At 33.1% G+C, this 17,457-nt stretch overlaps 3 protein-coding genes across 4 annotated transcripts in view; 2 read left to right on the forward strand and 1 right to left on the reverse strand.

Moving 5' to 3' along the window:
• Positions 1 to 17,457, forward strand: part of LOC148230548 (uncharacterized) — a 314,285-nt gene that overhangs the window by 57,709 nt on the left and 239,119 nt on the right. The window lies entirely within an intron of this gene.
• On the forward strand, positions 1,447 to 9,805 carry Paip1 (Poly(A) binding protein interacting protein 1). 2 transcript variants are annotated; one of them, XM_088194617.1, is made up of 9 exons: positions 1,447 to 1,596; positions 6,125 to 6,405; positions 6,487 to 6,639; positions 6,714 to 6,820; positions 6,905 to 7,016; positions 7,083 to 7,187; positions 7,302 to 7,497; positions 7,572 to 7,797; positions 8,332 to 9,805. In XM_088194617.1, the coding sequence occupies exons 1-9, from the start codon at positions 1,503 to 1,505 to the stop codon at positions 8,432 to 8,434; spliced, it is 1,377 nt and encodes a 458-aa protein (XP_088050743.1). In that variant the 5' UTR covers positions 1,447 to 1,502; the 3' UTR covers positions 8,435 to 9,805. The 2 variants fall into 2 exon arrangements, with proteins under 2 accessions (XP_088050743.1, XP_088050744.1); XM_088194618.1 differs by having other exon boundaries at positions 7,590 to 7,797.
• On the reverse strand, positions 14,024 to 15,142 carry MagR (Iron-sulfur cluster assembly 1 homolog MagR). The gene is made up of 3 exons (XM_088194166.1): positions 15,005 to 15,142; positions 14,466 to 14,778; positions 14,024 to 14,395 (listed from the first exon to the last, which is right to left on the reverse strand). The coding sequence occupies exons 2-3, from the start codon at positions 14,755 to 14,757 to the stop codon at positions 14,292 to 14,294; spliced, it is 396 nt and encodes a 131-aa protein (XP_088050292.1). The 5' UTR covers positions 14,758 to 14,778; positions 15,005 to 15,142; the 3' UTR covers positions 14,024 to 14,291.

Consider the following 17,457-nt stretch of genomic DNA (forward strand, 5'->3'; position numbering starts at 1 on the left):
ATTGTCTGCATTCTTTTCGAAATCTTCCAAACGAATAAATGCTTTACAAGAGTTTGTAGGTAGAAGACTTCCTTCTTTTACACCTACAAGATGGAATTACACATCACGGTAAGTAACACAGTGCAAAAATACAGAAATGAATTTACGGACTTTTTTCGAGACGTCGTGAAAAATTGTGAACTATGGGACCCCGACACTGTAATAAAAGCACGAGGTTTTCTTAGCTTTTTGGAAGATTTTGAAACAAGAAAACTTCTCCACATATTTTCAAACCTTTTTGGAAAAACTGATGTGCTATACAACATTTTACAATCCAAATCTTTTGACATATTATATTGCTGTAAGAAAGTTACCGAAATTTTGCAACAACTCAGACATGAACAGGAAATAATTATGAAACATTATGGGATTCTTATGTAACGGAAGAAAATTATCCAAGACTGAGTAATGATTTGCTTGTTGAAGAAAAGCACGCGTTTAGCCAACTATTTAATACAATAGTTGATAATATATGTAAGCAAATTGAATACCGTTTTTCTTCAATGTCCAAATTGGAATATTTTCACCTTCTGGAGAAAGAAAAATATGAGCAATATAAAGGAAAATTTCCAAATGAATTACTTACCAAACTGCAACAATTCTATGGAACATTATTTGATTATATAAGTTTAAAAAATGAGCTTGCTGTTCTTTATCATTTGCCTGAATTTGCAGAGAAATCTGTTCATGAGCTTGTATAATTTATGAACACAAATAATCTTGAGTCAGGTTTTCAGAAAATAGATAAATTAGGCAAACTAATATTAACTCTTCCAAGCAGTACTGCTTCAGCAGAACGTTCATTTTCTGCTCTGAAACGAATTAATAATTGTTATCGAAGTACCCAAGGCCAAGAAAGGCTATGTGGCCTTAGCTTGATTTCAATAGAAAAGGGGATCCTTATGGATATTAAAAAGAAGAGCACTTTTTATGACAGCGTGATAGAAAAATTTATGATTAAAGAAAGAAGATTAGATTTTATATATAAATAATTATAATTTTATGTTTATTGGAAATTTGATATTTTTATATAATAATGTTTTAGATTAGGTTTGATGTTTATTTATTTATTTATATATGGGAAAAAGCTGTAAGGCAGTTTAGGCATGCCAAAACCTCGGCTAATTAAAATGAAAAAATGTACGTTTTTTTTTATTTTTTATAGCACACCCAATATTAACACCCACCGTACGCCACTGGTTTCCGACCATGGCGCCGATATTCTTAACAAGTAGCAAAATTGGAGTTTTATGATTGGTCGTTTATCAAATAAGATGCTTAATTTAAATATTAATTATTTTTTATGAGAATATATTTCCATCCTAACCCTAATAAAAAGCTAATGGTCGACGTTTCGGACGTTAAGGCCTAAACGCGACCGTGTGTTGCCAAAGTGGTCGCGTCCGAGTGGCAGCCCTGCGATCGATGCGTGTGGCGTAAATAAACATGTGTGTCCGCTGGTGATGCTGGGGGGCGCTGCTAGTGGCGGTGGTGGCGGAGGACGCGGCAGGGGCCGGCCTCCGGCCCAACCGGAGAACCTGAGAATGCCGAGAATGGGTAAAGTCATCTCATTTCGTTAAGTCGGACGCCGAACGCCGGCACGTCCACCGCCATTGCACGCAGCTTCTTTTTATTTTCATTTTCATTTTTATTCGCCGAATAAAATAAAATATTTGACCACAAACGACCGACACGTTCATCTTTTTGTTACTACAATTTTTGCACAACGAACGTAAGACCGCGTGGTTTGCACTAATCGGCCTATAAAATCGCGATGCACGCCGCCGTATTGCCCATTACCCATTACCCATTACCCCATTGCCCATTGCCTATTGGTTATAATGCGATTCTCAAACTTTTCTTTTTACCAAATTTATTCATTGTGCTAATTTTCATCTTTTTCACTTTAAACACTATATTATGCATTATATAATCTGTATTTGCTTTTTATTCTATAAATTACTGCTTATCGTCTATGTATAATCTTTGACCTTTATAATATGATTATAAATATAACAAAAATATTGTCTAATTATATACCCATAAGAGATATAATTGAATTTAAACGAAAATTAAATAATAAAAAGGATAATCAATTCGCATTTCAAGAACACGATAACTTTTACTTTAATTACATTTTATAACAAAAACAAAAAGACAGTTCAAATTATATTATGTAATTATAAATATAAATATCTATAATATAAATTAAAAAATGTTACTTGTATGTTGTGATTCACATGTCTTGGAGACATGTGAATCAAAGCAAAAGTTCTTTTATATTATTGATGTTTGACAGATATGCACATTTATTTTCACTAATTAAGTCAAAGAAGTGATACACTCACGGACCTTTCATTATTGTATATAGTGTGCAATCATATTGTCTAATGTTCTTAATGGGTGGTCAGCCATAATGACTATATCGCCATAAATAATTTTATAGTTTCCATATAATTTGGTTGCCCTGTCATTACCATTTAAATTTTTGACCACTCTTAATTAAGTTCGGGCAAATTTCTCTACTTTTCTCTTCGAGAAATATCTTTCTCGCATTTCTATCTCAACTAATCTCCGGAAATGATTTGTTTATTCGATATTCTTGCTGTTCTAATACCCAGGAACTTACCTCTAGAATCAAATATTTCACATTTTAATCCATAAACTTACCTGCTTTTCCCAAAAGCAGGTATGTGTTTGCTTGTACTGTTATTCTAGTCGGAATAGCTGATCTTTTGATTTTTAGCTTACCGACCAGAGACGTCATTTCAGATTAGGCCAGTCGGTGGTCGTTTTTTAATATTTCAATTTCATTAAATAACATGTATTTTTAGGTTAAATTCAAGTGGGGCAAATTCCCCCACCTGTCCCTTAAATGACGTCCCTGTTTAGAATCCACGTCAAAAGCAATAAAATCGTGCCATCACAATGGAAATGCTAACACGGTTTTATTGCTTTTGATGCGGATTTTTCACTTCTGAGAAATGATAATTGTTTTGCGCCTTCCCATTGACCAAAATTCAGTTTGAATGTATTTTGACCGATACTCTCATATCAGAAGTCCGTAGTAATATCGGTAAGGATAGCAATCATACTTTAAAACATTGTTTAATATCCAAATGCAGATAAACTATGAAGTAATATGCAAAAGGCGATGTCTGTCTGTACTTCTTCCACTTGCTTTCCCCTAAAAGATGGATTAGCTTAATTTATATTTCAGACTTGATCTAATGAAAGTTATAAAATTAAAATTAGTTGAGAAGTTGGGTTTGGTTAATTTGTGTAGGTTAGGTTTGGGTTTGAACAGCAAATAGACGTTTCGCAATCATCAAATTGAGTTTCATAGACGTTTTAAAGCAGCATATAATTTCACTAATGCCAATCAGTTTAATTATATTTTTGCAATTAGAAATCTATATGTACTGTTGAAAATATATTTGTACTTCACTAGTAAAAATATAACTTCACTGAAAAATACACATTCATTTTAAATAATTATACATCGCATGTAAATAAATAATAATAATAATAAGTATGTAAATGTATATATTACTATGTATGGAAAAGTTGATTATATAATTTTACCTGCCAGATAAATTATGTTTTCACTAAAATGATTTTACCTGCCAGATAAATGATATTTTCATTAAAAAATATTTTCGCGATTCATTCAACTACTTTTTTACATTTTCCTTGAAGGATAACCCGAGAATTTCTTGTTTAGAATTGAGGATGACAATTCAGCTTTTTTCAGGGGGCAAAAATTGGCCAATCATTGCTCGTTTTTTTATATAATAATTCATTAAATGATATGCAATTTTCTGGCAAAATTCAAGACCCCCCCCCCCCCAAAATCTTCGGATATTTTCTTTGAAAAAGGATTCGTTGCAGAAAGTTATTCATAAGGTGTTCGCTGTTCTGACCAAAACCACATGTTTTATGAAACAATTATTTTATATATTGCTCATTTAAATTGTACTCCTTATTTACAAGTCTTGCATAACTAATAGTTTTTAAGTAATCGTGCATGGTCCCTGTATTATTTATGTTTATATACTATACTTATTTATTAGAGAATGAATTGAAAGTTCAAATATATCATTCGATCGACACAATTATGGATAATAAAATATATTTCAGAAAAAATGTTGTTTTAAGAAAGAAATCAGTAACGATCTAACCTGTTGAATGAACAAAAATGTACAATTTCAATAATTAACAAAATATCATTCACAAAACCTATCTCTATTATAAACTATACAGATATTAAGTTTTATAATTTCTAAAATTGTGGTGTATTTTTTTTAATTAGATGAGAGTGCAATAATGTGCTTTATTTTATATTAACGAGAATTGTGATTAAAATAATAGGAGGACGATGTTGAATTTGTTTATAAGTTTGATTGTTGACAGACTAGTCTACAATATTTATATATTGTTCAGGCAAATTTGTGTGCGTGTAAATCTAGAATTCAAGTATAATAACTAATATATAAATACATAATATAATTTTCTAAATATCAGTTGTGAAATAATATTCACCCTACATCAGATTGTCACATGCGTAACACAGAATTCCCAAAATAGATAAAATTTAACAAAATCGATAAAAATATAATATTTTTTAAATTGCAAAAAATAAATGTTTCTATACTAATCTATATCAATCAATTACTTTTTGAGTTCGAAAAAAAATTGGTGGCATCAAATGGAGATACATATTAAAAAAGACTTTAAATGTAGAATATATAAAATAATTGCTCCATAAAATTAATTGTTTGCGCATTACTGTTGGACAGATTAGGTGCGAACTAGCATTGATCAGAACAGTGAACACCCCATGAATAACCGCAATGAATTTTTTTCCAAAGAAAAAATCCGAAGTTTTACCTTACATAAATGCACAAATAATTAGTTTTATGGAACAAAGTATCCATTTAAATGCAAATTACTCTTAAAATAGTTCCCTGTTAAATTGCACCCTATAAAAAAAATCTTATTTTTAATTTATTTTATTATAATTATTATTTTACTTTATTTGAGTTAACACCTAATTGTCGGATTACAGAAAACTTAGTTTTTTCTGGACAATCGTTATCGTTGGGCATCGGAATATTCCGTTTTTCGAAATTAAATCTTAGCCAGTGACCTTTTTTCTCAAGAATATGTACTACAAAAAATAATAAGTAAACATTTTAAGTGTCATGCATTTATACATAAAAATATTTCTTTCTCCTAAAATTTCGACATGCTATTAGGTATATTCGATGCGGCGGTTAAAACTGTTAAAACTTTCTTAATAAAAGTATAAATAATAATTCGATTTTAAGTTTAGTTTTATAAAATCTTTTTGGAGCAAATATTTTTGCATGTAGATTCTCCAGTAAAAGGTCAGTAAAATAAAAATAATCTATAAAAAATTTCATACACAAAAATTGCCTGCATTTTGTAATACCATTCGTGCGCGACTGGCCCACAAATAAGTGTTGAACTCATAAAATCGATGTTTCATTTATTAAAATGCAGTGATGATCCTGATTCACCATCTGAGTATTAATTACTAACCCGAAGCCTGATGATCCGGGCTCACATTGCAAGTCCAAAGAGTTAAAAGGAAGTAATTTATTAACCATTTGAACTCCTATGTCGAGGTGGACTTCACATCGGTTTTTTGACCAGCAACTCCTCGAGGCGAGCTCGAACTTTTTTTTAAGCTGTTTTTTAAACAATTTAAATTTATCTTGCTATTTTTTTATTGGAAACAAGGTAAGGGTTTAAAAATAAACCAATTTCTCATTCTATTCATTAAATTATGTATGTTCTGAATATGGAAGCCTTTTGGTTACGGGCCTTTCATGCCAAAATTATTTTTTGGTATATTTTATTCCCTTAAAAGATTTTTCAATATTATGAGTATTTTATTTACACAATATACATGTATTTAAAAATATCACTATCAAAATTTGATTTAACTCACTTATTGCAATTTTTTTTAATTTAAAGATGATTCATGAATATTGCTACAAATAAAAAATGTGTCATAAAATATTGCCTAATATAATTTTTATATTTTTATCTTTCACAGAAGAGAAACCCAGGTCGACGTTATCGGCAGAGGCCAAGGAATGGTTCCCACCGAACTACGTAGCTCCGTCGCAGGACAACTTCTATCCTGAACAAACCAACGTCGGATACTACAACGACTCACAATACAATAACTACAACTCCAATACCAACTCCAACTCCAACTATCACTCTAACACCACTTACTATCCGCAAGAGTACGAACAAAACTATCCTCCGCAAAGATATTCTGCCCAAGATCGTTTGAGAGCTCATCGGAACAATGGAGACAATGATTTACAAGTATGATTGTCTATCCTAATTGAATCTCAATCGTATATATATATATATGTAAATAATAATGATGCATCTTTCTGATTTCAGTCTAGTCTTACTCAATTGATGGAAATGTTAGACGATGTTACTTATTCGCCTGGAAGGTTCGCCACTTTGTCGGGTCCGTTAGTAGATTCGTTTTCGTCCACTTTGCATGATGTCCAGCACACGCAGCCGCTGGTTAATGCTATTGTTAATCAAGTATTGTTTTACCTTATTTACGTACAATACGATTGATGTAATCAGTTTTTTAATATATAATAATTAATTTTCAGGCAATCAAAGAACAAAACTTTAGATACAATGCTGCCAGACTGTGCACAATGTTCGATAGTGTTGAACTCCAAACAACGTCAGTGTTCAGGAATTGTTTATTAGATAGGTATGTATATGGACTAATTAATACAAATGACTATATTATACTTATTCTAAAATACTAAAATTATTCTCATTTATTTTGTGGTAGATGTGTTAATGAAGAGACAACTGTAATAGGCGTAGCTGACACATCAATTGAATATGCATGTGGATTTGCAATGTTTTTGGCCGAGTTATACATGCAGTTTGAGAATCCTGAAGTATGAATCGTTATTAAAAAAATATGAATATAATAGATACATTTGTAATAATTACATTTTTAAAAGGGCGGACGAATCAAGGCATTAGGCGTTAGTCTGTGTAAAATTTTGAAGCACATGCTGATAACTCCAAATAATAACAGCACAAAGGCTGTGTGCAACATTTTGAAGGTATTTTTATTTCACTTTTTTAATCCTTGGGAATGAGGAATTAGGTTTTTTTATACTCTCTCGAAGAACTTTTATAAAATAATGTTACACTCTTCACTTATTTTTATGTTGTAGTTATCTGGTCTCGCTTTGGATGCAGACTGCAAACTGTACGTGGATGATATATTCTCTGGCCTGAGAGCCTCAGAAGCGGCCGGCATCCAAACATTGCTCGTCAGAAATGTGATAAATCTGCGCCAGAACCGCTGGGGCTCGGGCGGTTTCGCCGAGCTTGTCGACTCCGACTCTGTGTCTTCTGAATTCCAATCTAGTGAGGATTCACTTTGAGACTTAGTCAATTGTGTTGCATTATTCGCGAATATTATGTGTCCTTATACGTTTTAGTGTCCATCAATCCACCAGCTCCGCCACCGCAGACTACTAGATTCACTGGTCCAACTTCAAGCAACCGGCAACGGAATCCATACAGAAACAACAATGAAAACAACGGAGGTGGGATGTTCTATTTGCCCGAGGGACATTCGCTGACGACCGAGGAGGCCGCTTTCCTCAATCAGCACCTACCTCAGTCTGGAGAAATGCCGCCGGCGTTCAACGGAGATGATCATAAGTATATAAAAACATTATTAATATATTTGTATAGTACTGTTACCATATACTCCAAGGTATTTTCATGTGAAACTTCTGCTAAAATGTATCTCTAACCTGTTTCTATTTATGGCAATGACTTAATGAACACACAAAATAGTTTCATGAATTTAAAGCAGGAATAAGTATGGAAGACTATCAATTGCCACTGATAAACTCATTCAAAAAATCAAAAATATTTTAAAAGCTCAATGTACATTATGAAAAATGTCAAGAAGTATCTAGAACAGTTTGTACCAATGGTTTTGGTCGATTCGCCACTCTTACTGCTATAAAACCCATTCATCGCTTCAACTGTGCTCATTATGTTCACCTTTTATACAAAAATTATTATGGCAATCCATGGCCCTTTGTGGAATTATCCCTTAAGCATTCTTTAGTTGAAATGATTCATTATTTTATCTTATGGTGCTAGTTTTACAGTTCTTTGAATTAATCACCGCCTAACTAGTTATTGATTGAATATATCATCTAAATTTATTTTAATTTGTTACAGTAGTGGTGATTCGGACACAGATATTTGGGAGCCGGAGATGGACGCCGAACAGCAGGCCGATTTTCTGGAGTTTCTTCGAATGTCCAATCAGATTTCTCGGTAGAGAGTAGTATGCGGTAAAAGATGAAGAAAATAAAAACGAAGAGAGCCATGCTCACAATGAAACGCCTCGGACAAGGCTCAATATGTAATTTGCATGTATCCGTTGAAAAAATTGTGATCTTATATATAGCTTAAGCCATTTATAAAGTATATTTTGTAATTTTCTTCACATTTGAAATATATTTTTTAATATCAAAATATTAAGATCTCCGTCTCGATCTTATAATACGCGCATTGAGTTGGTACGTTTAATAGTGTGATATTATTAGAATTAACAGTGAAAGTTTCATTTGATTTGATTTTAAAATTATTTTATTGATTTTTAATTTGTTTTAACCACATAAAGCTTGAAAAACTCTCGTTTATAAAGATTTGTTTATGATTCGATTGTTGCTTTTATATAAAATGTAAAGAATTATTTAATGATAAACCATACAACGATCTTTTCCCATGAAATGTTTTCATATAAAACGAGAGCTTATACATTTTTTTAATTGAACTATACGAATACTATATGTATGCATGTAATTTATGAATATTCGCCGTTGATATAGTTTATTGATATAATATATACATATATATAAAAAAATGTAAATTTTATTGAAAATAAATCGTAATAATAATCGTTAACTACTTTGATAGATGTCAAATGATTGTTTTCATATGAAATTCTAATATGTTTGTATATTTAGTTTCTTTTTTTATGGTGACGCCCGTGAATATTTTTACTATAAATATTTATAGCAATAAATAATCGCGTAAATAATAATAAATAACCAACACTTACAGGTACCATTTATGATCTCCCATACTGAATTAATAATAACAATTATATATATCAATACACCGAAATAAATTCATTAAAAAATATAAATATAATATGTATCTTAAGTAATGAAAAAAAAATAATGTGTTAGATCCATCTCTATGGTAGTTAGGGTTTTTAGTTTTGCTTTTACGAATATTTAGGCACCGAGCGCCATGTGTCGAGCCTCGGCTATTTTAATCATTTGCTTTTTCTCGCGTCAAATTTTATGTGTTTGCCGCATAGTTTTATCTGAAATGAAACATTTTTTTTGTAATTATCTATGTAAACGTTCTGCGTCGGTTTTTTGGGTAAAAAGGTCGGTTGTGTTCCATTCCAATTAATTTGTATAAATTGACTCGTTTCCATGACTCATGAATGCACAACCATCGTTTGAATCCTTTCAACTAAATGGTAACCTCTGCGTATTTTTTTATAATGTAATAAATATGTAATGCATTCATTTACGCATTAGAGGAAAATGTATGATACATCCGATTTTTTCTAAATTTTGTCATCAATCATGGTTGTAAAGAACTGCAATGTAATAAATCGTTTCATTTTGTACTTTTGTGTTTTTATTATTTTATTTTTCTCATATATGAATAACCTATAAAATAAATCAAAATTATAATAATCAAAGCTCAGTAAGTACAGTAGACCCCCCCAACAACACGATAAATTGGGAATGTGCTATTTAGATGCCTGTTACTTTATGTGTGAGCGACCCAAAGGGAGGATATCTCACCGCCTAAATAGCACGTCCCCAATTTACCGTGTTATTAAGGGGTCTACTGTATTGTCATTTTTATCTTTAAATTAAAATTCTATTATTTATCGATTATATTTCGTTCAATAAATTATTCAAAATGGATACAATGTTTGCCTTGCACTGTCATATGTATTACTACCATTGTAATGGGTACAGCAGCCATTTGAAAAGTTGCATTTTTAAAACTAAATAGAGACTGACAACATCGATTTCGGCCAAAAATGAAGTTGCGGTTTATATTCGATTTCGGCCGAAACCGAAGTAAGTACGTTGCAATTACAAAATGATCTTAATGTATATATGTATGTATTATATATGGACATAGGAACGGACATGCAATGAATAAAATACGTTTTGCAAAGTAAATCTTTAATTCAAAACACATAAACAGTATGTATACTAAGAATAATTTTATGAATACTTGTTTGTATAGATCTATCCAAGTTGGTAAAACAAATATAACTGAAGGATTAATTTGTCCTATTGTTGTACATCAAAGCATTTATTAACACTGAATCTGCAGGTCCCGGAGTTTTTGTTTTTTCAAGGCAATATTTTGGGCGACAAAATTAAAATATTAGTAGGAGCAGGGCCGGCCCTAGATTATTTGCCGCCCTGGGCAAAAACTAAATTTGCGCCCCCCCCCCCTATTAATACTTTAATAACTCGTTACAAGAGCGCAAAAATATAATTCAAATTAAAGTAATTTGATATTATATTTTTCACCATACTATTTTTTGCGATTGTGGGTATTTAAGAATTTGTAGTTTTATTTTCGTCGCGATTTTTTACGCGTGAAATAATCTAAAGAGTGCACAGTAGTGTATACAAAAAAATAATATCAGATTATATTCTTTAACAATATTGTTTGATAATTTAAAGTGAATATTGCGCCTTTATTTGGTATCACGGCGCCCCGCAAGATCTAGCGCCCCAGGCGATCGCCTGTACTGCCTGCCCCTTGGGCCGGCACTGAGTAGGAGCACCATATATTACAAAACTTCTATGATCACGGATCACTTGTCAACACACGAAAAACCTAATACATCTGTCTTCTGTGTCGTTCCACTCCACAGAGGTACCTGTTTTGAAAGATACCAGTCGTTGATAAGCTATTAAAAAGCGTATGTATGTATTGTATATTCTTGTAAAAGTATTTTTTTCTTAGTGGTGTAAAAAATTATAATAAAAATATTAGTTTGGTTTGATAAAATAGCTTTGTGATTTTTAGAGTAGATCTTTACATATACAGATGCTACAGTAGATAATGAATGGAAAATTTAAAATGCGCAAAAAATCGATAGTTTTTATATAACAGCGGTCACATACAATTGGGCCGTATTTTAAGTGTTGAGATAAAGGGTTATTACCATTTAACAGAACTGTGCTGTAGCTTCGGATTGTCTAACGGAGAACACACAAGAAAAGGAAACTTCGCTAAGCATAACAATGGCAGTGAATTATCGCTATGAAACCTTCTAAACTTACTCGTCATTTGCGTTCGAAGCCATAGAGCAATCTTGCTAAATTTTTTGAAAGCTACTAAAGACTAGAAGCTATACTGCTTCAGGACTAGATCATTCAGAAGAGAATTGTTGAGATGGTCACTAATATCTTAGAAAGCAAGATGTAAAAAGGATAAAGATGTTTCTAAATTCTTCGAGTTACTTATTTTGCTTTGAGAGGTGTAGTAAAAATTAAGTTATGAGAATAAAAGATATTTTTCATCACCAACACAAGATCATAATTTAAATTTGTAGTTAAGCTATGAACTTGATTTTTCACTGTACTGTGTAGAATGGACTTGCAACCCCAATATCTCCTTTTTTCTTTCAGAAATAAAGTAGCTATCAAAGGCTATTTATATATTTATTTAAATTAAATTAAGACCATCGTAACCTAACAGGTTACCCCAATGCGCCACGATGGTCAAAAACACTAATTGTATTATTTCAATACACAAAATATAATACATATAAAGAAGCAAATACAAACTATCAGAATTAAATGACAAGAACCAGACCAATTCCTCGTAGCTGACATTAAACATGTCTTGAGGACGTCCTAGCACCAACGGCAATCAAAAGAGGACGCGATCGTAATTCTCGAAGACGTTCTGGAACCCAAAACTGGAATTCCTCGAGAATAGCTGGATTGTCGTCAGCACCCTTCAGTAATTTGAAGAAATGCTAAGCAATATACGACTTTCTGCGAGAGCTCAACAATTCGATCCCAACGCTCCTAAAAGAAAGGCGCGAGGATATAAGAACGGAAAATAACCATATGTCCTTTTATAAAGGTATCTTAAAAACCTTTTTTGCATCTTTTCTACTAAAAAGGAATATTTGGTTATTCGGGGATTCCAATATAAATATATATAGAAAGATGAAGATCCATATTTTTCTTCAATGATTCAACACAAATATTTTTACTCTAAAATACTGAAAAATAAGATGATTGTATTAAATAAAAGCTGGCTATATGTATTCAAGAAAGTAGCCAACTTATTTTTGATACATTTACTTTCTAAAAAGTTAAAAGCGTACATCATAATTACTTTTGTTAACAGATATGTTTCTTGATATTTTAAACAACTATTGTATCTTCATATAATAATATTTGATTTTAAAACTAATGTATAACAAGGTTGAGAATCACTAATTTATATATCATAAATAATAAAGAACATAAAAATATAACTAAACTACTTAGGAAGAAGAATCATTGAAGCGCAACGAATTCGTAAACATAAGGTAAGGATCATTTAAAGTTTTGAGGAACGAGCCAAAATAATTGCATGAAACTCGTGTGAAAATGTTTTATGCTCGGAAGAGAGAGCTATTTACATAGTGAAAGTGAAAATCGTGAAAGGCCGCTCATCTTAAAAACGATAAGTATTTATAAAGAAACCTCGAGAGCACTGTACATAATTGTCTCTAAAATATAAGTTTTTATACATGTAGACAAATTAAAAGACTTCACAGGCAACGGATTTTACTGAGATTGTCCCTCTTTCAAATTTAATTTCCTGCTAAACCAAGTTATGGAGAATATTTTCTCCTTAATAGTCAATTATAAGCAATGTTTGCTAAGTGTAGCTTCACACGTGCCGGATGGATTCGCCCGGCACTGGGCCGGCGCCGTGTAGTGGGGGTGGTGTTATATGGGCTAGTACTTACCATTTCAGACGTGCCGGACGAATCCATCCGGCGCCGGCCCGGCGCTGGCTGCCGGGTTGTCGCTGGTCGCGCTCAATACAACTGTCCGGCGCTCGGTACCGGGTTGAGTGTGGTGGAGGTATAACTCAAACATGAACCGGGCCATTGACAGTGATTGTGGTATCTTGTAATAAAATTATTAAATATATTCCTCGTGTTTAGGCAATAGCGGAAGAAATAGACCTCGAAATTTTAATTATATTAATAGAATCTCTTTTAATTTTCTTAGTAGAATACATATAAAAATAAAATCCTAACGCGAAATGCGTGGAAGCAATTATGTGAAGCCGTTAATCCTAAATGACTGGCATCAGTTGACGGGGTATAGGTCGAGTTGGGAAGAAACCGGCCAGAAACCAACCAGAGCCGGGTGAATTCATCTGGCACGTATGAAACTACACTAAGGAAAGACAGAATGATTGAATTAACATTTCAGTCTAATTTAATTTAATATTATATTAATTTTACCAAATATTACGTTGATCTTACCAAAACTTATTGATCGCAATTTTTGTATTGAGCTGAAATTAAGATTTCAATTTTACTAAAAGCAAACCTTTTTTCTTTTATGGTCTTATTTGAAGAATCTTTTTTAGCTCTATATAAAATCGAAAAATGGTATTCCTTTTCCCTTAAATCTTGTTAATCGTTTGTCACCATTCTTAACCAAAGGATTATCTACAAACATTTGGTGTTGGTCTATAATTTACCAATAGCACATTTAAAAAATATTCAACTCATTTTTTTTTTCGTATTAGTTTTGTTTGTACTCAATATTTAATAAAAAAATCTTGATTTGCATTGGAGGTTTATATTAATTGTGATACATTATTTTGAGTAATATATAAGCATAACAGGCAATTGATGATATATACCGGAATCAAAATCAGATTTAAATGGAGTAAATAATAAATTAGTCTTTTTTAACACAAAATAAAACAGTTGTCTTACATTATTTAAATATGTATAATTTAAAATTTAACAAACCATAACAACAATTTATAAATTATTAGCTAAATGCTATTTTATTTACAAAGCTACTGTAATTTGACAATAATCTCGTTCATATACTAAACGATTCGCCACATCCACATGTGCCTTTAATATTTGGATTATTAAAAACAAATTCAGACGATAGTTTATCTTCCACATAATCCATCTCTGTACCTAAAATCACACATTGAAATCATAAAATAACAATGTAATTCATAAAATATTAAAATAATTCTAATATTACCTAACAACGACAACTGTGCTTTTTTATCAATAATCACAGTAACGCCATCTTGTTTCACTTCTTCGTCTAACTTATCCTTTGTTTTGGAAAAATCTAATGTATATGATAGTCCATTACATCCGCGTTGTTTAACGCCGACTTTCAAACCTATGAAACCTTGATCCGTATTTTTATTCATTATCTCTTTAATTTTATTTACAGCTGCCGGTGTCAAGACTAGAGCTGCTCGGGTGGGTAGCAATTTCTTTTTAACTGCTCTAACAGTAGCACTGCCAATGATCCTTGTAGCCATTTTTGGCAATAGATGCCAAATCTAGAACGAATATATAAATAGAAATTCTTATAAATGTAACACATTTATTAATCTAAATTGTAAATCAAAAGAGTTTAATTATAACAATATGTACTATTAACTGAATAATATGATTTTTCTTAATTGCATTTTATAAATTTAATGGGGAAACGTCTATAAATGCACTAAATTAATATAAAGTGGTATACTATATGATAAATATTAGGTATTGATGACATATTACAACCTTTTGATTTATGTTGAAATTTTGACTCCACTGCGCATTGTCAGCTTTCGTAAATATTAGCCTAAGCAGACATTTTTCCGACTATAACTAATAATATTTTTGACAGTTGTCATAGTCTTGCCATTCGTGAAATTATGTAATATAATATTTTTTTATATATGTAGTCTGGGCTTATTAAATTATAAACTATATATTGCTGTATTTTATTAATATTATTTTTTTACAAAATCTGCCTAACAAATATTTTATATTTAAGATAATTTAATTTTATAACTTTACCCCAATTATTGTTGACACGATACAAATTAAAAAAATATTTTTAAATAAGAATGAATTTATTCAACAAAATAAAATATGAATAAACTAATGTAGTACTACTAGCTTACCCGATTCTCTATTCTTGCTGACAATTTAGTCTTTGAAATGATGTGTAAAATAAAAAAAAATTCCTAGTAAGAGTTTAAATTTTTTTTCTATAAACTCTTACTTAAGAAACTAAATATTCATTTATATTTTGTTCAATCTGTGTTTAATTGCGACCCGTCACCTCCCGTCGCCAAAATATATATTAACTAATAGGACTCGTAACATAGTGAAGCGTGAGCACAAGAGGTCAGGAGATAAAAGTAACCTATTAAATTTTCAAAATACCATAACATAATAGACGCAGGATCGGCCTGAGGGGCGGGCTGTACGTGTGATCACCCGGGACACCAATTACTCCAAAGGGGGGTGCCATTCGCTCCGAATGAGTTTTTTAGCACCCGCATCAATTTATTTTCCTCAAACAAAAATTCTACAATAGTTTTTAAACTAAAATTTCCGTGACGACTTTTTTTTAGTACTTTCAGGAATTTGTGCACCCTAAACAAAAATTTCCAATTTTTTTATTACAGCCTGGAGCGCTAAATATTTTTGGGCCCACTTTGCAATGATTTATTTAACCCGCACAATGGGAGTCACATAAGATTAATATAAAGCAGAATGCGAATAACCTTCGAACGCTGTTGCGTCATTAAAACACCTGATGCTACAAGTCATCATCGCGCTGTTTTATTTTCATTGTGAATACAATGCAGTAAAATTTATAATTGTATCCCACTATTTTGTAAATTTAAAATAATGGGACGTGGGACTAAAAACGTTAAAATTGATCTTTCAGGCAAGTATGATGTGCATTGCACGAAGTGCATAAATTTATATTTTTGCATAAATATAAGCAGCAATGACACTGAACAGAAAAAATCAATAACTTTCAAAATGTTTGGGTTGTGATCAATTAAGTTGGCAACCCTTGGAACGACAAAAGAACATCTGCCGGTCGGGGCTCGCCAAACGACAGACATCCCCGTAATATTAATACTTGTATAACTATGTAACTAGGTATCATTGGTGGATTCAATGGGGAAGCATAGGAGCTATATTCCCTACCCTAGAGTAATACATAATATACATCCATACATACAATAAAAATTTATGCTCAAAAATATGTACATAATGAAAATTTAAACTTTTTAACAGAATGTACTATTATTTTCACACGCTTCATTATATTATTCCTGAAAAAAAAGTAGGTATACATTTTTAGTGGCCGTTGGTGACGGATGGCAATGAGACACAGATTGAGCCGCTGCAGTACAATTTATTGAAGATTGACGGTGCTTACATTACAAAATAAGGCTGACGCGTGACAGCACGAGTCCGAACCCTTACTAGCTTGCCGGTAGAGAGAAACCGCCACGCAATGCCACTCTAGCGCCGACCAGTTTTGGCCATAACACATCTAAATTCGGCTCCCATATAGCTCCCGCCCTAGCGATTTACAATCGCGATATTCAACTAGAGCGAGAGAATGGGAGCCTTGGCACTGCTGATGATAAAATGCTGGTGGCACAACAGTGGCAAAGTCGTGACGTATGGTGCGGCGGCGCGGCCTCCAGCGACGCGCGGCGTGCTTCGCTCCAAGCCGAGTGGAACACGTGTAGATCCGGGCGGCGCGTAAAGCTCCAGAGGGCGAGAGAACAACGGGCATGTCCGGGAGCACCTATCGGGGGCCTGTGGTGCGTCGGTGCAGCTACACAGGGCGCGCGCGCGACGGGCTGAGGACATGCGGTTGGAGCTCGGAGTCGCAGGGGCGTAGCCCTATGGGTGCGTGACGGGTCACGCGTGATCCACTCGATCCTGGTCTACGGCAGCACTTCGGTGGCTTCTCGCTAGAGGCGCGTGGCGGCGCCGGGTGCTTCCTGGGTCACGTGGTCGGTGGCGGCGGCTGTCAGCGGCGACGGTGGCTGACGATGGCGGCACATGGTCGGAGGCGCAGGCCCATCGTCTTGGTGGTCCGCCAGCTCGAGTCCGGATCCACGGAAGCACCGGCGGGGTGGCAGCAAACAGCTCAGCAGCGGCTCGGCTTTTGTATTGCAGCGGCGTCCGTGTCTGCCATTTTGAATCTGACT

This window comes from Plectrocnemia conspersa, unplaced genomic scaffold (genome assembly GCF_051122295.1).
Source record: "Plectrocnemia conspersa isolate PC_06_02 unplaced genomic scaffold, ASM5112229v1 ptg000010l, whole genome shotgun sequence".
Lineage (NCBI taxonomy): Eukaryota > Metazoa > Arthropoda > Insecta > Trichoptera > Polycentropodidae > Plectrocnemia > Plectrocnemia conspersa.